The following is a 21,536-nucleotide window of genomic DNA, read 5'->3' as shown; positions in this document are numbered from 1 at the left end:
AATGTTCTTGAGAAAATTCCTGCCTTCAAACGACTGTTCTAAAGTCTAATCAATACTAATAAACGAAGTTGCTCGTTTTCCGACGTTTCTCGTAACCACACACTGACCTTCTATTTCGTTTAAAAAAGAATTTCAACGTATCGTTGAAAATTCCACGAAGGAAATGACCGAAATAACCAATCGTTAAAATTCGTGGAATTTCGATAAAAATCGGGGAATTTCGATGACAAAACGTGGAAATTCGGTTATTTTCCTTTTAACGAATTTTAACGGGAGTTAAGCGAAATCAGTACTGTACATTGGCGTTTTCCTGCATATTTATTACCCTTCTTTTGTGGATGTGATTTCAAGTCTCAGCTAGACACCTTATTGGTTGTTGGGATTGATGGAGTGTGTACATCAATAGCCTGTGCTGTCTTAAGTAAATTTTTCGTGTGAAACATGTCCTTTATTACAGGTTTTTATATATCATAACAATGAAACTAAAACTTCAGTTGTTACTGAAATCACAAAAAATGTATGCACGTTGGTGACCCATATTTGGCTTTCACCACTTCTCAGCAATATCGTACCTATGATATTCCGCTCTAAATCTGCTTAACATGCCATTTGTCACAAATATTTGAGTGTTATTCCTAATATAACAGCATTTGGCAATTTTCGAAAGTACAAATTTGAAAGACAAGAGGGGGCGTCGGCGAACTGCTAGGTACTTGAGGGCACAAAAGGATTTGTAGTTGGGAGCAAACTGGTTGGGGACAAACTGGTAGTGGGACAAAATGACCTGTTACCTTTTCAAAACTGCCAAAATGTTGATGAATTAAAACATAGTATAGAAACTTAGAGCTCTTAAATGCATTTTTATATATTTTGATCATTACTTCAAGAAAATGTAACAGTATCTTCCGTCCCACACTAAAACTACAATTTCTTCTCACATTTACTGTGCAAATAATGTTTGTATACAGTTAATTGTCACTTGTATATTCCCAGTTAGTACATGCTGAGTCTCAATAGTCATTACTTTGTTTTGAGGTACCGATCTTGTTAGGTCTGTAAACAATATCTCTACATTTGACAAATTTCACCATGATGTCTCTGTTTGTATTTCAACAAAACTCACAATTTAATTTGAAGCAAAACCCTGCAAAAGATTTTGAAGCTGCAAAAACTTACCTTTTACATAAAGCCAACAGTTTCTGACAGAGAACTGCAATATCAATGTACCTTGAATGTAGGGAGCTACCAAGTTTCTAAACCAGCCTCTTACTGTTAACCTCAAAATAACAAATTAAATGAACTAATCATTCAAATTAACTTATTTATTAATAAAAAAAGTTGATGTGAGTCTTAACTACTCTGGATCACGTTAGTTTGTACCTTTATTTGACAGGCATTATTGAATATTTTTTCAATGATGTGTCTTTCTCAAACTGTTTTACAGTATTTCTTTAAATCACAAAATTATTTAATAAATATTCACTTTGAGAGCATCACATCTCATATGCTAAAAGGAAAAAAAAAGGAAAAAAAATCATACAAGTCATATTTTAGAGTTCTTCTATTTACTTTCTACCTATTATTAAAATAAACAGTTAATTATTTACTTATGGGACATAATCCAGCCGTTTCATTCTGAGAATATTTCTGATAATTAAATGACCATCTATATCACAGTAGTACCTAATTTAAATTGGTGTGTGCATGGGAGCTGGTATGACTGTGACTTTGTGTACTTGACATAGGAATACACTGTATGCCCCCCTCCTACAGTAGTCTCATTTTATTCACAACAAATGGGCACTTTATGAATAAACCATTTACTTTTTTGGGGGGTCATGTTGGGGGTGGAGGGGGGTTTCTTTTAGTTTTGACTTCAAAGGTTTGTTAACTGCCAGGTACATTGTATTACTGTAGCGCTTCCATGGTATTAGCACATACAGTCTGCTTTATAGATAGTCAAGTTATCTGATTAAAATGTGAAACTCTCAGTACAGTCTAAAGAAGAGAAGTTTATTTCACTGGTAGCATTGTATCAGACCTTAAATGTTTTGGTTCCTTGTATATCATATTTATTAACGGGGTCACAGCCTCACAGGGTCAAATGTGTGAATATGCAAATTGTAGAACTGCAAATTTAAGTTAGATTTTAACAGGTACATTACATGATGGTTACATTAAACTTGGTATCATGCATATTACTATTACAGAACTTGAGAAACCACAGTGGTTATTAACCTTTAACACACGGCTAAGTACTGTTGTCTTTGAGATATTGCTGCTCTTGTTGTTTTATCTTATTTATTTTTTGAGTTAGTCATAAACTAACTTTTTTTGTCAAGTTTTGCATTTCCACGGTAATATGTTTTTCGTCTTCTCTTTGTACCATATATTTTACTAACACAACATTACTTCTTCTATAGTAGTTACCACAATGCTGACGGCATACCTAAGTAAACAAAAAAAAAAAAAAAAAATCAAAACTTTGCTTCATGTAGATTGTATAGGGAAAATTGAGTCGGTAACTCACGTACATATCTAAAAGCGCCAAAACTGGTAAACAAATTTTACTTAAAAAGTGTCCTCATACTAAGTGAACTCTAAGACAAGTGAAATTTGGTAGTTATACCTTACCTACTATAGTAAACATATAGGTTGCCAAAAAATTCCTATATCATTGTCCGGTTGCATAAAAATGATGCAAGACACGGTAACTCACGTTACAATTTGTCCACGCATAACAGTTAATAAAAAATAAGTTGCTGACACAATTCAATCTTACTAATTTTTATGTAACAGTTTCAAGCTTTAATAAAATTACTTCTTGTGTTCACTTTGTAACACAGTGTAACTGTTATTAACTTATTTGCAGTTTCATATTATGTAGGAATCACTACAGTGCTCCATATCATTCAACAGTAGAGCCAATGAACACTGGAGGAAATGGCCAAAACAATTGACATCAATGATAAAGTTTGTTAAATTGCAAGTGGCGAGGTTAAATAGGCCCTGTGATAGTATTGAGGAATATTTCATGTTGGATGTATCTATATGGTTATGGGTTACTATGTCTAACACTGTCTAACAGCATTAGCAGCCCCCGTTTCTTATATCTGGCCTAGCTTAATGTACCAAAATCAAAATTCCTTTTAGCATACGAAAGGGTTAAATTGTAAGACATTAACACGCATATTAACGAGTGTTTGCAGGGGTATCCGGGTACCCACCCGTCGTGATACTACCCGGTTCCTAACTTATTACCCGAATCCTATGCAAAGTGTGACATTTTTTTTTGCATACCGATGGTTATGCAAGATTTTCCCATTGACTTAGTGTGGTGTTAGGCTACCATGTGGTCGAAGATAATAGCAATAATATAAGTATTCCATAGATATCTTATAACTGTGTCACAATTTCAGCAAATAAACAGATGGTTAGGCTAGATTACCCGATTGACTTAGTGAGGTGTTAGGCTACCATGTGGAAGAAATTGAAAGAATTTTCACAATTATTATTTTTTCATTCATTTATTTCATAAATGGAAAGACTGACATTTACCAGATGTTATTAATGGATTATAGACGGGATAACTAAAAAATAGTAATAATCGCAAGTGGTTTTTAACTAATTGTTATTCCAAATACGATCAAACTGCGGGAATCACGCAATCGCGCGGCGAACCCTGGGCCTGCATATTAGATAGTAGTGGTAAAAACTGTTTAAGAGCTAAATTGGATATTTATATGGGAGAGCAAACATAAGCAGCGACGGCAGTGCGATGTTAGTAGTGATGTTAATTTATTAACAAGTTAATGAAAGAAACAAGCAAATAGAAATTGTTGAGGAAGGTTTTATATAGGTCTAATCTTACACGTATTTGGACATGAAAACATTGTCAGTGGAGAATATAATTAATTTAGTATAGCATCCAATATGTAGTTTCTTGAAAATCGCGATACACAAGGGTAATTTTTTTGCCGGAGACTCGATGGGTAATGGCTCTCAGGTACCCGGTTCCTGATTTTTGGACCCTTGTAAACACTAATATTAACAATGATTATTAAACAGTGAAAACCACCAATTCAAATTTGAGTTCTCAAATTTTGACTCTGATAAAAACTAACTGAACTTCAATAACATATTTACAGTTTTAAGCCATAATTCATTGGGAATGAATTATTGTCCATTTCTCAACAACTCCGTAGAAAACTTGAAATGGTCACGGTTGTTCACTACTTTTGGTTTTTAAGTTTTACTTTTGAGTTATACCTTGGTAGCATAATTGTCTACTACACTGACATTATAAGCATGATAATACTGTATGGTAACTCACGTAACATGGTAACTCATGTTACCATTTGCATCACCTACCCGACTTAAACATAGTGGGGTGCACATCATTTCTTTACTTGTTTCACATTTGAGATGATGAGTAGAAACCAAAATCCAATTATGAGATTTTTAATAGTGTCATATTTGATGTATGGGGAAAAAATAATTTCAATAACTCATGTTACATCAGCTACAGTACATAGAGGTTTGAATAAAGCAAAAAATATATTATTTTTGATTATATATTCAAAAGGTTGGTAGTGATATCTGAAGTTAGTGCACTATGTAAGCAATAAATGAACAAATCAGTTGAGTATTACCATTTAATTTCTTAGGAGAACAAAAACAAATCTGTTAATAATTTGTGCACAAAATTTGTATTACAGCATCCTTTCACTTCATATGCAAAATTCTAAAATTCAATCAATATTTAGGAAGGTATCATATTGATTCCACAAACTTGGATATGTTTACAACAACATTTAACCAATGACAAAATGTGATTGCAGATTTTATATTTTGAGCCCATGTCCACTTTTTCATGGAAATGCCCAATGGACATTTCTGTAATTTTAGTTGAAGTGGCATTTCTTACATTATTTCAGTACTTCTCACTTAAAAGATGAGCTAGCTACTTGGAACTACATGGAGCCAGTATTGGGTGACGTATGTATAGGTTTATTTCAGGTTAGGATGTCTAAAACATCATTTTGCTTCTGCTTTTAACTGCTCTCAAAGTCATTGCATGTGTTTTCATGATGTTATATGTTTTGTGATGTTATCTCTTTTTGTGTAGTTTCATAAAAGGATCACCCCACACCAGGACTGCGTCCATCATGTTGAACTAAAGTGCGATAAGGAAGGCTTTGAAGTGAGGTACAAGTGTTTGCCCTGGGGGAGCACCAAGCTCAATGGCTTGCTGAGCACTCGGGCCATTCTATGGCTGTTCACCATCAACATTATAGGCTTCCAAGCAGCACCCTAGAAAAGGCAAAAGTAGCAAAACTACTCATGGCAGTCGACTCGGGCAAGTCTTCAAATTTTGTTGGGAGGACCTTAGACGAGATCTCGTTGGACGAAATAGGTATGTTTACAGAAGTTAAAACTGCAGTGAGATGGCTGGGCTGTATAAATAAATCACCGCACGTAGGAGAGCAGAACTACTGCACAACTATCGTATATGTGTAGATTTTGACTCACAGATGAAACGCACCAAAACAAAATATGAAATAAAAGTGACATCATGCAAAAGTCTGCTGACAATGCTGGGGCATTTTGTACTACAGATCTTTGAAGATGACACCACCTATTTGAGAATGTATTTCTGATACTAGTCTTTACCTTGGGTCATTAGTTTTAAAGACATATCCTTCATTCTCTAGATTCAAGTCACTAAACTGCAATATAGATGGTAGCTGCGGGTTGAATTTGTTGTTTGTGTGGAAAATGTATATATAAAAAAAAAAAGCATGTTCATAGGTGCATCTTAAGTTTGCCTAACATTTATGTTTGGATCAATTACTGTTGATGTACTATTGGATTCAAAGTTTGCTAATATGAAAGCTGGGTAAATGTTAAAGAATGAGGGCAGTGAACCAATTAGTCTACTATAAGTATGACATACTTAACAACTCTTATAACATTAGTTAGGGTCTTCCAAATCTTGTATAAAACAATCCTTACATTTTATGAGAAATCATGTTACTTTCTGAGTGTTATGTAGGTTGCTGAGCTAATTTCATAGAAAAAATGTTTCCTCTACAGAACTTACTCAGGTCTTGGAGGAGGAAGGTGAAACAATTGAGCAGAATGAAAAGATGGATAAAATGACTTCAGGTGAGAAATGTCACTTGTTGTGGCTTTGATCTAAAGACCTACTTCATTGAATGAATCAAAGTTTTGATGTGTATTAGTTTTATGTGTGCTGCTGTAAATGTAATGCATAATTTTATTTCTGTTTTACAGAAATTCCTGAACATTCTGAACAGATGTGTAATAGAGCTAAGGATGCTCAGCCAAGTACCTCAAAAACAGAAAGGAAACCAAAAAACACTTCCGGTAAGAAATGTTAGTTGTGGCTTTGATGTATATTGAGTGATGAAGGCTACTGAGTAGACAGATGGACTGTCTGCATACTTTGTATGTTTATGGATTTCTTTCTCACCTGGTGATGGAGAAAAAATGAGAATAACTAACTAACTTTCCAAATGCTCATCTTGGAAACACAAATTGAGAAGCACTAGCACAGCCTAGTTTCATAACAAAATGCTTAAACTTGAGGCATAAAATTTGCTATGGTTGGTGATAGTCGATTGAAACAAACTTATTTTAAGTACATTTATTTTTCTATATCTGTCCTGCTTTTTGAAGAGTGGTTAGCTCCTTTGCAGCAAACTTTAAGCAGCTTTTTGCATTTTGTCGCCATTTTCCACCCTTGTGACATGTCCATCAAGTTTTCTACATGTATCAATCACAAAAAAGCAAACTAAGATATTCAGCAATTCTTTTTCAGAAAATTTCTTTGAGACAATGTTGAAAGTTCTAACTTTTTTCCTTTAATTTCACCATTTGAAGTTAGATTTCTTCTTTTGTATGACGTTATGGCATTGTGAGGTCAATGAGGTTGTGAAAATCATACAAAAGGATGCAGAAAGTTGCAAACTTCTATTACCTAAATATTGATATATTTCTTGTTTTCAAGTATTATATAGATACTGCATACTTACTAAGACATGTCCTTGTTAAGTTTAAATTGTTATCTTGTCCTTTGATAAGAGAATAGTCTATCATATGCGTCCTAGCCACTTCATGTGTTGTTTCTGACAGGAATGTGTCATAAACTATGAATTCCACCTTCTGAAATTGATGAGTATACAGTATGAAAATATTAATATCTCAAAGAGTCAAGGAATTTGTTTTGGTATGTTGCATGACTGATAGAAGTTATCCATTTATGTTTTTTGCAATGCCACAAAAATTTTCGACCTTGAATCACTGTCTAATTTTGAAAATAACAATTATATTGATAAATGAAGTGACTTAGTTTTCCTGTATTTTTGCATTTCTCTCTTTAAAAGGCATTCCAAGAAAGTGGCCAGAAGAAGACAAGGATATTTTAACTAAACACTTCAAGAAATACATCAAGAGAGGGACCCTTCCTGGAAAGGATAAGATTTTAGTATGCATGGAAAATTATCCAGCCAATTTTTCAGGAAGGACCTGGAAAAACATTAAGGATTGCATTAGAAACATTTCGTCATCATTAAAACTGCCAAGCATTTAGACGCCACATTTTTTTATTTTTTGGCTTTGTGTAGATGCCAAAGTATAAGTATTTTCCTAGAGTGGCAATGGTTTATTAGAGAATACTGAGTACACTTTTTGAGTACAATATCTGCTATCTTTCTGCTACATTTTTTCTGTTGAGAAAATAGTCCAGAATTGTGTCTGAGAGTTTGTGGAGGGGGGGGGGGGCGGGGACATTGGGGACAAGTATTATACAAAATTGGGGACAAGCATTATTACAAAATGACAAAAGTCCAGCGTATTTTCATAAAGTGGCAATGCCAGCTGCACTGGCATTATTAGAGAATACTGAGTACAGAGAATATACAGTTATGCATTAAGCATATACACATTCCACCATATTCGTACAAAATGACAAAGTCCAGAGTAGTTTCCTAGATTGGCAATGCCAGCTTCTCTGGCATTATTATAGAATACACAGTAAGGTTTTTTACTGAGTACACTTTCTGTTCCATTTTTTGCTGCAGAAAAAAAGTCCAAAAGTGTGTCTAATCTGAAGTATGTACCTAGACTGGCTATGCCAGCTTCAGTTATAGAAAACACAAGCATTATAGGAGAATATACAGTTTAATGCATTAGGCATATATACACATTCCACCATCTTTTTACAAAATGACAAAAGTCCAGCATATTTTCATAAAGTGGCAATGCCAGCTGCACTGGCATTATTAGAGAATACTGAGTGCACATTCTGAGTACACTTTCTGCTACAATTTTTTGTTCAGAAAAAAAGTCCAGAAGTGTGTCTGATAGATTGATAAATTATTAGAGAATACACAGTTAGGTATTCACTGAGTACACTTTCTGCTGCACTTTTGTTTTTGCAGGGAAAAAATGGCCAGAATTGTATCTGATAGCAGGTTGTGGGGGTGGGGGGGGGGGCATGAGCATTATATAGAACAATACACAGTTGTGCATTTGGTTTTGAAACAACTTTGTTTGTCATGGCTGCACTGCATTGATGTCAAATGGGGTGCCTTTGCCTACCTCAGTATTTGAGACAGTGGTCAGATGCTGGGGTATACACTGTAGTCCGTAGGACGGGGACATTAAATGGCCATCCCGGTAGCAGGAATGGGAGCAAAATCACACACCTGCCTCGTTATCCTTTGAACACTTATCGTAAAGAGAAGGCTTGAAATAAGCCGGTGTTCATCCACGATCTAACACGTATATATGGCCTCAAATAAGCTAATGTCAGGCTTCTTCATCTTTGGTCTCTAAACTAAACTATTTAACATAAACAAGAGCATATACGCTTTCCATTATTTTTGTACTAATGACAAAGTCTAAAGTATTTTCCTGGAGTGGCAATGCTAGCTGCATTGGCATTATTGGAGAATATAATTTTTTCAGAAACAAAGTCCAAAAGTGTATCTGATTGTGTGTGGGTGGGGGCACGATCATTATAGGAGAATATCCAGTAATGCATTCCATATGCATTCCATCATCATTGTGCATTGGCATTATTGGTGATTATAATTTTTTTTTTTTCAGAAATAAAGTCCAAAAGTGTATCTGATTGTGTGTAGGTGGGGGCACTAACGTTATAGGAGAATAAACAGTTATGCATTGAGCATATTCCACCATCTTTGTACAAAATGACAAAATTCCAAAGTATTTTCCTAGAGTGACAATGCCAGCTGCATTACCATTATTGGAGAATATAATTTTTTTGGAAAAAAAGTCCAAAAGTGTATCTAATTGTGTGTAGGTGGGGGCACGATCATTATAGGAGAATATACAGTAATGCATTAAGCTTATATGCATTCCATCATCATTGTGCATCAGCATTATTGGAGATTATAATTTTTTTTCTTCAGAAATAAAGTCCAAAAGTGTATCTGATTGTGTGTAGGTGGGGGCACGAGCATTATAGGAGAATAAACAGTTATGCATTGAGCATATTCCACCATCTTTGTACAAAATGACAAAGTCCAGAGTATTTTCCTAGAGTGGCAATACCAGCTGCACTGGCAATAATGGAGAATATAATTTTAATTCAGAAAAAAGTCCAAAAGTGTATCTAATTGAGCGTAGGTGGGGGCACGATCATTATAGGAGAATATACAGTAATGCATTAAGCTTATATGCATTCCATCATCATTGTGCATTGGCATTATTGGAGATTATAATTTTGCATTGAGCATATTCCACCATCTTTGTACAAAATGACAAAGTCCAGAGTATTTTCCTAGAGTGGCAATACCAGCTGCACTGGCAATAATGGAGAATATAATTTTAATTCAGAAAAAAAGTCCAAAAGTGTATCTAATTGTGTGTAGGTGGGGGCACGATCATTATAGGAGAATATACAGTAATGCATTAAGCTTATATGCATTCCATCATCATTGTGCATTGGCATTATTGGAGATTATAATTTTGCATTGAGCATATTCCACCATCTTTGTACAAAATGACAAAATTCCAAAGTATTTTCCTAGAGTGGCAATGCCAGCTGCACTGGCATTATTGGAGAATATAATTTTTTGTTTTTAGAATAAAAGTCAAAAAGTGTATCTAATTGTGTGTAGGTGGGTGCACGAGCATTATAGGAGAATATACAGTTATGCATGAAGCATATGAGCATTCCACCATCTTTGTACAAATGATAAAGTCCAGAGTATTTTCCTAGAGTGGCAATGCCAACTGCATTGGCATTATTGGAGAATATAATTTTTTTCTGAAAAAAATCCAAACGTGTATCTGATTGTGCGTAGGTGGGGGCACAAGCATTATAGGAGAATAAACAGTTATGCATGAAGCATATACACATTCCACCATCTTTGTACAAAATTCCAAAGTATTTTCATAGAGTAACAATGTCAGCTTCACTTGCATTATGCGAGAATAGACAGTTAAGTATTCACTGAGTACACTTTCTGCTACCATTTTTTTTTGCAGAAAAGATCAAAATCATGTCTGATACTGGGTGATGTGGTAGGGGAGGGGGGTGGGGGACACAAGCATTATAGAAAATACACAGTTCTGTATTGAACATAAGCATATATGCTTTCCATTATTTTTGTACAAAATAACAAAGTCCAAAGTAGTTTCCTAGAGTGACAATGCCAGCTTCACTTGCATTATCCGAGAATACACAGTTAGGTATTCACTGAGTACACTTTCTGCTACAATTTTTTTGCAGAAAAGATCAAAATCGTGTCTGATAATGGGTGATGTGGGGGTGGGGGTGGGGGAAACGAGCATTATAGGAGAATACACAGTTCGGCATTGAACATAAGCATATGCTTTCCATTATTTTTGTACAAAATAACAAAGTACAGAGTATTTTCCTACATTGGCAATGCCAGCTTCACCTATAGAAAACACAGGTATTGCTGTATTTTGTTTCATTTTCCCCTGTAACACAAAGAGTACAATGTTTTTCACATTTGTTATTATGGTTATTATTAGTTATCACTTGTTTGTATTTGCTATTATCAGTTATTTTGGTTTTTATTGAACATAATTGAATATATAATTGAAATATATTTAACATGTGTGCAAAGTAGTTACCACTTCTTTAATGCTTTGTTGTCATCTTTCTATCTCTCAAATGTGTTGAGCTGCTAAGCTATTAATGCTAATTCAAGATTCACTTTGCAACACTGTGTTTGCAACACTGTAAAAGTGTTTAATGTAACAAAGTTAACTGTTATTATTTCTATGTGGTTTTCTGAGTCTAAAACAATTTTGCAGCCGCTCCATTTCTGAACCTTTTATTCTGAAACTAGTACTATGTATTTATGATGAAGCAAAAAGAAGTTACTATTTGGAGTTGATAAATCTGTTCTTTTCTATGACTCTTACACGGTTTTAGGGATCAAATGGCCCAAATCGGGCTCAAACACAGTCTTCATGAACAATATGTGTAACTTCATTTCTATGGTTACTCAAACACATGTTTACCTGCTCGACTTCAGTTGCCCAATCAGATCACATGAACAACTGAAACAAATGTCTACAGGAAATCTGTACACATGGATTATCTGTGAATTCCTCAAATTGCTTTCTGGGATAGCTGACGCATTTGTATCATGCAACCGGTGTCAAAGCTCAACCTCGTAATATTTCAACCAAGTTAGTGTACAAAATGTTAAAACGAAGTGGACTGACAGTATAAATTGAAACATTTCATCATATGGGCTATTTTTTAAAAGTGTGCTTATATTTTTGCCCCTAACCCATAAATAATTCATCAGGGCAATGCAGTGTTTGCAATTCCCACATCTGGCTATGCAATCCCACAAAGAACATTTGTCTGCTGACGAAATGCCCGAACTCTTTTCTTGCATATATGCAATTATTTAATGAGCAACTGATCCACTTGTTCATTAGCCTATATACACATAAAAAATTTTGAAAATTGATCAGTCACACAGAAATACGTCTTAGAAGAAAAGAAGCTTGTTTACATATCTTCTAGTATGGTTAGAAAATTAGACCTCGTTTCTTCAAAATTGGCAACACAATACTTAAGTTCAAGACATAATTAGGTGCAATAACTTTCCCATTCTGAAATACTGTCCAAACTAGTAATGGAGAAACATTTGCAGGAATTTAATGTCTCATAAATGATAACAAGACTGAAGTGAACAAAGCTTTCAAGAAGACAATTACATTTACAGCACAACATGAGACTGATGATAAATAACGCTCAGTGATTTTGTATTATAGAATATTGAGAATCTGCAGCAATTGCTACTATGTTTCCATAAATTGTTTAACAGTCTCATTCAGGGTTTGCCAAATTTAAACTTTGACCATCCCAGTTTATTGCACTGAAATGTCAGTGAAAATAACACATTTCTGTGCATTTTTCATATCAATAGTCATTAGTTTTATTGAGTTATCTGTCGTTAAAAATGCTGAACTGAATAAATGCTGCCATAATTTTTAAGGAGGGTGTAGATTCTACAAACTTCAATCAATATATGCAAGTCCCGCCAAACAGATAACCCGCCAATCAAATCTCTCTGTGTTGTTTATGACCGTTATAAACCTAGGCCTTTACTATCACTTTCATGTTTAAGCTGTTCCTTCTCTTGAAAGGTATCTTTCTATCGGTTTTACCGATGTAGCTTGCAAATTGTGTAATTTGCTTCCATTGCAATGAATACGCAGGTGATTTCAGACGTTTCCTCCGTGGAATTTTAAATAGTGTTCGATACGAATGGGACTGCATTGAAGACTATTTTGTTTACATTTGTGTAATGAACCTTACTAAAATAGGCAGTCACAGTGATATTAGGGTAAATCGATACCGCCATAAGGGCAACAGAAATATTTCTTTCGATTGTGACAGCTTTTCTCCATATACCCACCTGGTCAGAGTGAATTTAGGTTAACAAACATTGAATCTACTTCGGAAGTTTGTTTTCAGAAATTCATAAGCAAACTGTGAATTGGACTTTAATTTGATATTACCAATTGTAAGCTTGAATTGAAATACGATAGGCATGCAGATAGATAATACTGTTCAGTAAAATTAATTCCCAGAGAAAAGTTGTTTGACACAAGCAGGGAGCTGCTAGTAGCAGCTCCCTGACACAAGTACTGTCCACTGCCACACAGTAATACCTAATAAAGTAAAACATGATACGTACCCTCCCACCAGGGAGCTGCTACTCTAACAGCAGCTCCCTGCTCCCACCCTCACCCTTCTGCCAATCAAGGTAGGCCATGTGTAGTTAATTTGAATCCCCTTGCCTACTGAAATAAAGGACTGAAGTCTTTGTGTTTCAGCTAATAAAAGACCTTAGCAGAAAGCTAATCCACCATGAAAGGGTCAATTACTTCCCCTAAGGCAGCTTTAATTGCTGTGTGTCCTTATGTGAGGACATTGCTACCTTCTATATGTGCAATATCAACAAACTGAGTTAAGCCACAAATTTGATTGTAACTTTGTGACTCTTTCAGCTCAAGCTTTTGAATGCCATAAGTTCTATAGGATCTCTGATTGGTCCTTCCTTGGTAGGCATGTACAGGGCAAACAAATGAGATCAGGGGATTCATGAAATAAGAAGAATGCAGTATCGTTGTGAAGAACTCATCACCCCCAGTACCACTGTGGATACTGTTGATAGGCTTGTTTTACATGCAATTTTTATGCACATTTCTAGTTATTAACTCTCACTATTTATTCCCATAGCTACTTTCAGATGAAATTGTTAATACTGGTGGATCCTGGGGGCCACGAGGGGGCTTAGCATACTAAAAAACTACCAAATTTATAGAAAATTCAAACTCTCTTAAATGCAGCAACTTTCCAAGGGGGAAGGATTGTCCCCTTCTCTGAGACCCCTCTTCAGGACCACGGGTAGATACCCCCCACCCCCACCCTCCCGAGGGCAATCAAAATAACTTAAAAAGATTTTTGATTTTGGACTTAACATATTACCAGTTTGCATGTAGAAACCCTGAAAATTATTTCTTGAACAGTTCTGGGGGGGGGGGGTTCCTGCCCCTATGCCCCTCTACCAGTACCTGATCACTATCACTTCAGTTTGGTCTTTTCCAAACGTGAATTCTGGAACCACTGATACCAGGAGCCCTATTAGAAGTGGCCCAATAAATGGGGATTGTGATTATAAAGGAGGCAGTGAGGCCTTGGCCCCAACACTGGTCGGTTGAGGGAAAATCACTTTCAACAGTTGGATAAAAAATATTCACCGGTGGAGGAGGGGGGAGCATGGGCTGAGGTAATTATTTTCTGGATATTCGATTTCACATTCCGCATTACAAACACAACCATTCCCAATGATCTAATTTGCCAAATTTAATGGGTGGAAATTATGCCCCGCCAAAATGTCATATTTAAGGCGCATTTTGTGGTCCATAGCATGGGACTCTCATGCAGAGACTGTTGCATTATTGCATTAGTCTCCGGTTGGCTACATGAAGTTTTCCTTGTTCTCTCTTACCTAGGTAAGATTGTCCTAAATTTCTACCTTTTGGTCAAATTAGGTAATAATAAGCGAACCATAAATGTCTTCAGATCTTAAATGTGCTGGTTTTCTGCTGGTGTATATACTAAATGGTTAGCGAGGCCACAGCTGTGGGGTAATTTATAGTGATGTCACAATTGACGTCACTTCGGGATTCCCCCAAATTGTGTCGTCCAGCCGCTACAGTTTGGCATACTTTGTATGTATGTCTTGGCCACATTTTACCATTCTTCGTTTCTATGATCCAATACTGAAACAAACTGTCGCATTATTGCCATTAGTCACTGTTATTTGAAGATTTCCTTGTTCTCTCTCCCGTAGTGTCCTGACGTAGGAATACGCATCTGACTGTTCGATGCAGGGTTTGTTGCAATTAATACACAATTCATTCTGTTAAGTGTAATTATCTCTATCTCGATATTCAACAATTTCAGTTGATACTATGGTCTTGTACATTTATCAGAAGCCTTCCTTTGATTATGGCAGATTTGCTGCGGAAAAGTGAAGAAGCCAATCAGGTTTGTCAAATGGGCTCATTTCCCCCAATATGGTATCCAAGCCCTCCATCCTCCAGTGAACTATCACTTGGTCTTAGATTGTTTTCTACAATGCAAGACGCATGACGTAGTATCATTGCCAAAACCTACATATAACATATTTCAATCAGAGTTGGCCTTGAATTTATTCCTCCACATGTCCTTTTTCCATAACACTCCACAGGATTTCTTGGTTTCTTCAAAGAAGTAGAATTTTGTTCTTTTCTCTGCGCAACTTACGTGATGCGTACTTAAGCATGCTATCTCATACAGCATGAGAGTAGCTAAACCAATTGTCATGACACAACTGCAGATTGCCAAGGCATAAAGTAAATATTTTTCTGACTTAAGCGACATGTCCGATTGAGGAGGAGATCGATTTTTTTGGGTCAAATTTGGCTCTAACGTGGAATGGCCCATGAAGTCATCTCCAGTTAATACTTTATTTATCAAAGTAATATTTGCATTGTTTGCAAGGTTGAAGGTTAAGGTCATGAGAAACAAATGGAATCTCACTGTCTGTATCCCACAAGGTAAATGAAGGTTTCTACTTTAGGGTGCTATTAGATACATTAAGGTATACTAATATCACATTATAGTTCTGTACCCCACAAGCCATACACTGGTTCTCAAATTATATTTAGGTCCTATAATTATGCAAATAATAAGTATTTTCCTGTACAGATTATCGCTATCAATTAGATGAATTCATATCAAGGAATTTCCATTGTTTGCTGGGTCGAAAATTTAAGTTCTTTAGAGAAAAATTGTAATTTAATTTCACTCTCTGTACCCCACAAGGTATCCTGGCACTCATACAACATGACCAGAATACAGCATCAATAGGTGAATTTTCATATTCCAGTATAAAACCTCGGTCAAAGTTATTGTTTGGCATCTTATAGCAACGAAGGCATCTACTTTAGGCTGCAACTTAGATGCATTAAGGTATACTTATATCACATTTGAATTTTGTACCCCACAAGCTACACTGGTACTCATATAATATTAGGTCCTACAATGCGAATGATAAGTTTTATTCTGTATAGATTATCGCTGTCAATTAGATGAATTTATATTGAAGAGTTTTCATTGTTTGCTAGGTAGAAGGATTTAGTTCTTTTGAGCCAAATTGAAGTTTTATTTCACTTTCTGTACACCACATGGTATCCTGGCACTCATACCACATTACCAGAATACAGTATCAATAGGTGAATTTTCATTATCCAGTATAAAGCCAGGGTCAAAGTTATTGTTGGCTTCTAATAGCAATGAAGGCATCTACTTTAGGCTGCAACAAGGATGCATTAAGGTATATTTATATTACATTAAAGTTCTGTACCCCACAAGCTACACTTGAACTCATATAATCTTAGGTCCTACAATGGGAGTAAAAAAGTATTTTCCTGAACAGAATACAGCTGTCAATTAGATGAATTCACATCAAGGAACTGCCATTGTCTGCTAGGTCGAAAGTTTAATTTCTTGTTAAGTTCTTGAGAGACAAATTGTAATTTAATTTCACAGTCTGTACCCCACAAGGTATCCCGACACTCATACCACATGACCAGAGTACAGTATCAACAAGTTAATATTTATTATCCAGTATATTAAGCACTGTAAAAAATATTGTTGGCTACTCATAGCAATGAAGGCATCTACTTAAGGCTTCCACTTAGATGCATTAAGGTATATTTATATCACATTAAAGTTCTGTACCCCACAAGCTACACTTGTACTCATATAATCTTAAGTCCTACAATGCGAATACAAATTTTACTGTACAGATAACCGCGGTCAATCGGTGAATTCATATCAAGGAATATCCATTGTTTGCTAGGTAGAAGGATTTAGTTCTTATTAAGTTCTTGAGAGACAAATTTTAATTTAAATGTCTGTACCCCACAAGGTATCCTGGCACTCATACCACATGACCAGAGTACAGTACGACAAATTGTAATTTAACTGTCTGTACCCCACAAGGTATCCTGGCACTCATACCACATGACCAGAGTACAGTACAACAACTTGTAATTTAACTGTCTGTACCCCACAAGGTATCCTGGCACTCATACCACATGACCAGAGTACAGTATCAACAAGTTAATATTTATTATCCAGTATATTAAGCACTGTAAAAAATATTGTTGGCTACTCATAGCAATGAAGGCATCTACTTAAGGCTTCCACTTAGATGCATTAAGGTATATTTATATCACATTAAAGTTCTGTACCCCACAAGCTACACTTGTACTCATATAATCTTAAGTCCTACAATGCGAATACAAATTTTACTGTATAGATAACCGCGGTCAATCGGTGAATTCATATCAAGGAATATCCATTGTTTGCTAGGTAGAAGGATTTAGTTCTTGTTAAGTTCTTGAGAGACAAATTTTAATTTAAATGTCTGTACCCCACAAGGTATCCTGGCACTCATATCACATTACCAGAATACAGTATCAATAGGTGAATTTTCATATTCCAGTATAAAACCAAGGTCAAAGTTATTGTTGGCTCCTAATAGCAATGAAGGCATCTACTTTAGGCTGCCACTTAGATGCATTAAGGTGTATTTATATCACATTTAAGTTCTGTACCCCACAAGCTACACTGGAACTCATATAATATTAGGTCCTACAATGCGAATGATAAGTTTTATTCTGTATAGATTATCGCTGTCAATTAGATGAATTTATATTGAAGAGTTTTCATTGTTTGCTAGGTAGATGGATTTAGTTCTAATTAAGTTCTTGAGAGACATATAGTAATTTAACTGTCTGTACCCCACAAGGTATCCTGGCACTCATACCACATGACCAGAATACAGCATCAATAGGTGAATTTTCATTATCCTGTATATAAAGCACTGCCAAAAATATTGTTGGCTACTCATAGCAATGAAGGCATCTACTTAAGGCTGCCATTTAGATGCATTATTTTTAATTTATATGACATTTCAGTTTTGTACCCCACAAGCTACACTGGTACTCATATAATATAAGGTCCTACAATGCGAATGATAAGTTTTATTCTGTATAGATTATCGCTGTCAATTAGATGAATTTATATTGAAGAATTTTCATTGTTTGCTAGGTAGATGGATTTTGTTCTTATTAAGTTCTTGAGAGACAAATTGCAATTTAACTGTCTGTACCCCACAAGGTATCCTGGCACTCATACCACATTACCAGAATACAGTATCAATAGGTGAATTTTCATATTCCAGTATAAAACCAAGGTCAAAGTTATTGTTGGCTTCTAATAGCAATGAAGGCATCTACTTTAGGCTGCCACTTAGATGCATTAAGGTGTATTTATATCACATTTAAGTTCTGTACCCCACAAGCTACACTGGTACTCATATAATATTAGGTCCTACAATGCGAATGATAAGTTTTATTCTGTATAGATTATCGCTGTCAATTAGATGAATTTATATTGAAGAGTTTTCATTTTTTGCTAGGTAGATGGATTTAGTTCTAATTAAGTTCTTGAGAGACATATTGTAATTGTAATTTAACTGTCTGTACCCCACAAGGTATCCTGGCACTCATACCACATGACCAGAATACAGCATCAATAGGTGAATTTTCATTATCCTGTATATAAAGCACTGCCAAAAATATTGTTGGCTACTCATAGCAATGAAGGCATCTACTTAAGGCTGCCATTTATATGCATTATTTTTAAGGTATATTTATATGACATTTAAGTTTTGTACCCCACAAGCTACACTGGTACTCATGTAATATAAGGTCCTACAATGCGAATGATAAGTTTTATTCTGTATAGATTATCGCTGTCAATTAGATGAATTTATATTGAAGAGTTTTCATTGTTTGCTAGGTAGATGGATTTAGTTCTAATTAAGTTCTTGAGAGACATATACCCAGACGAAAATAAATCCTGGCTTTTAAGCAAGAGTCAAGAAAACCCCGGGTTTCCCTGGATATCCAAGCTTTATTCCTGCCTCAGGTAGCCAGGAAAAGCCAGGACTTTGAAAGTCCAGCCTTTTCCTGGCTTCACCCAGCCTAACAAGTCCACACTAGGCAGGAAAAGCGAGGGCAATGCTGTCCTGGCTAGGCAGGAAAAGCCAGGACTTTGAAAGTCCAGCCTTTTCCTGGCTTCACCCAGCCTCACAAGTCCACACTAGGCAGGAAAAGCGAGGGCAATGCTGTCCTGGCTAGGCAGGAAAAGCCAGGACTTTGAAAGTCCAGCCTTTTCCTGGCTTCACCCAGCCTCACAAGTCCACACTAGGCAGGAAAAGCGAGGGCAATGCTGTCCTGGCTAGGCAGGAAAAGCCAAGCTTGCCTTTTACCCAGTATTAGCTAGTTGTAAGATGGTCAGCTCTTACATAAAGTTTTCTTTTGTACCATAGTTTTACTTGTTTATTAGTGCAGTGCTCACTGTACAGAGGGCTATACATTTGTACAGTATATTTGTAAGTTGTTTTGTGGTCGGGGGGGGGGGGGGGGGATTAAGATTTCTCTCTTCTGGGTTGCTAAGCAACTATCTTTGTTCTTCCTGGAAATTAGCTCTCACAGGAAAAGGGGTCTGTGTATATATATTATAGGAACAAAAGAGTTTTGTGAAGGTATAGGGAGTTAGGCAGTTGGCCATGAGTATCTGAGCAAGGCAGTTGCAAAAGACGAGAAATATAGTTTTAATGCTGGATAGTTTGTTTTAAACCTTAATTTATAAAATCAAGTTACTGTAGTCATTATTTTATGGAAGGAGTGATATTCACCTGACAGTCTGGCACGCGTTTTACTATAAAGGACATTATTTACTATAAAGGATATTACTTACTTAGAGGATATTATTTTACCATAAAGGATATTCCGGGACACCATTTGTTATAACTGACATTATTTTACTGAAAGGACACCCTGGGACACTATTGCTTATTAATTAAAGGATACTATTTTGTTGGGATCGGACATTTATCATACAATTTATTCTGTTCAACTATACTGATGTCGTGGAAGATCTGATGTCGTGGAAGATCTGTACCTGATGTCACCAGCACACCAATCACCAGAACAGATTTATAAATTAAGTGTATTAACTTTAACATTTGGGTGCACCTCTCGACTTTAAGTCGTTTTATTTAATTCTTTGACTGGGATCAGATCAGCTGTGTATTGTTTGTTATTCATAATTATAATTTATTTATATTTATAATTTATTTATTATAATTTATTTATGATCCAATCCAGTTGAGTGTTCCATATTTATGTGTCTTGTTCTGTGTTTGGTCATCACACCAAACCCAGAGTTCTCTGATCAAGAACAAACGTTTATTTTCAGTCGCTAACACCCTTACATATACATATAATTCATAATTTTAAAGTTATGAAAATTTCCTATACCACAAACACACTAACCTCCTATAAGCTAAAAGTAACTGCCAACTTAAGCCAGCAAGATAATTTATATAGGGTAAGCATGGACACCTGGCTTTTTCGGTTTAATACTGGGTATGTATACCTGGCTTTTCCTGGCTCCTCACTGATATAAACAGGGACCTGGCTTTTCCTGGGTAATCCTGGGTGTGCATATACCAGGCTTTTCCTGGTTTTTCCTGGCTCTTCACTCACACACTAGACACCTGGCTTTTCCGGGGTAAACCTGGGTTAACCATCCAGGCTTGTCCGGCCTTAACCTGGCTCTAAATGAGTTATATAAACCAGGCTTTACCAGGCTTTTCCTGTCCGAATTACCATTTTCAAGCCCAGGAATTTCCCCGGATTTCCCTGGGTTAAATCCAGGCTTTTCCTGGCTTATATTCCAGGGAATTCCAGGGTTTTCCTGCCTTAAATTCGTCTGGGTTGTAATTGTAATTTAACTGTCTGTACCCCACAAGGTATCCTGGCACTCATACCACATGACCAGAATACAGCATCAATAGGTGAATTTTCATTATCCTGTATATAAAGCACTGCCAAAAATATTGTTGGCTACTCATAGCAATGAAGGCATCTACTTAAGGCTGCCATTTAGATGCATTATTTTTAATTTATATGACATTTAAGTTTTGTACTCCACAAGCTACACTGGTACTCATATAATATAAGGTCATACAATGCGAATGATAATTTTTATTCTGTATAGATTATCGCTGTCAATTAGATGAATTTATATTGAAGAATTTTCATTGTTTGCTAGGTAGATGGATTTTGTTCTTATTAAGTTCTTGAGAGACAAATTGTAATTTAACTGTCTGTACCCCACAAGGTATCCTGGTACTCATACCACATTACCAGAATACAGTATCAATAGGTGGATTTTCATTATCCTGTAAATAAAGCACTGCCAAAACTATTGTTGGCTACTCATAGCAATGAAGGCATCTACTTAAGGCTGCCATTTAGATGCATTATTTTTAAGGTATATTTATATGACATTT

General features: G+C 35.8%; 1 protein-coding gene across 14 annotated transcripts in view; it reads left to right on the top strand.

The window, feature by feature from the left end:
- Positions 1-11,163, top strand: part of LOC139982412 (uncharacterized) — a 59,913-nt gene extending 48,750 nt beyond the window's left edge. For all 14 annotated transcript variants that reach the window (XM_071996166.1, XM_071996087.1, XM_071995931.1 and 11 more), the window contains 4 exons: positions 5,129-5,416; positions 6,097-6,168; positions 6,298-6,390; positions 7,410-11,163. In XM_071996166.1, coding sequence (XP_071852267.1) covers positions 5,272-5,416; positions 6,097-6,168; positions 6,298-6,390; positions 7,410-7,615 — 516 coding nt within the window. In that variant the 5' untranslated portion in view covers positions 5,129-5,271 and the 3' untranslated portion in view covers positions 7,616-11,163. The remainder of the gene's footprint in view (positions 1-5,128; positions 5,417-6,096; positions 6,169-6,297; positions 6,391-7,409) is intronic.
- Positions 11,164-21,536: the final 10,373 nt, after the last annotated feature.

The sequence above is a fragment of the Apostichopus japonicus genome, chromosome 1 (assembly GCF_037975245.1).
Source record: "Apostichopus japonicus isolate 1M-3 chromosome 1, ASM3797524v1, whole genome shotgun sequence".
Taxonomy (NCBI): Eukaryota; Metazoa; Echinodermata; class Holothuroidea; order Aspidochirotida; family Stichopodidae; genus Apostichopus; species Apostichopus japonicus.
Note: the sequence above shows the minus strand (reverse complement) of the source record. Positions and strands in the feature narration are given on the sequence as shown.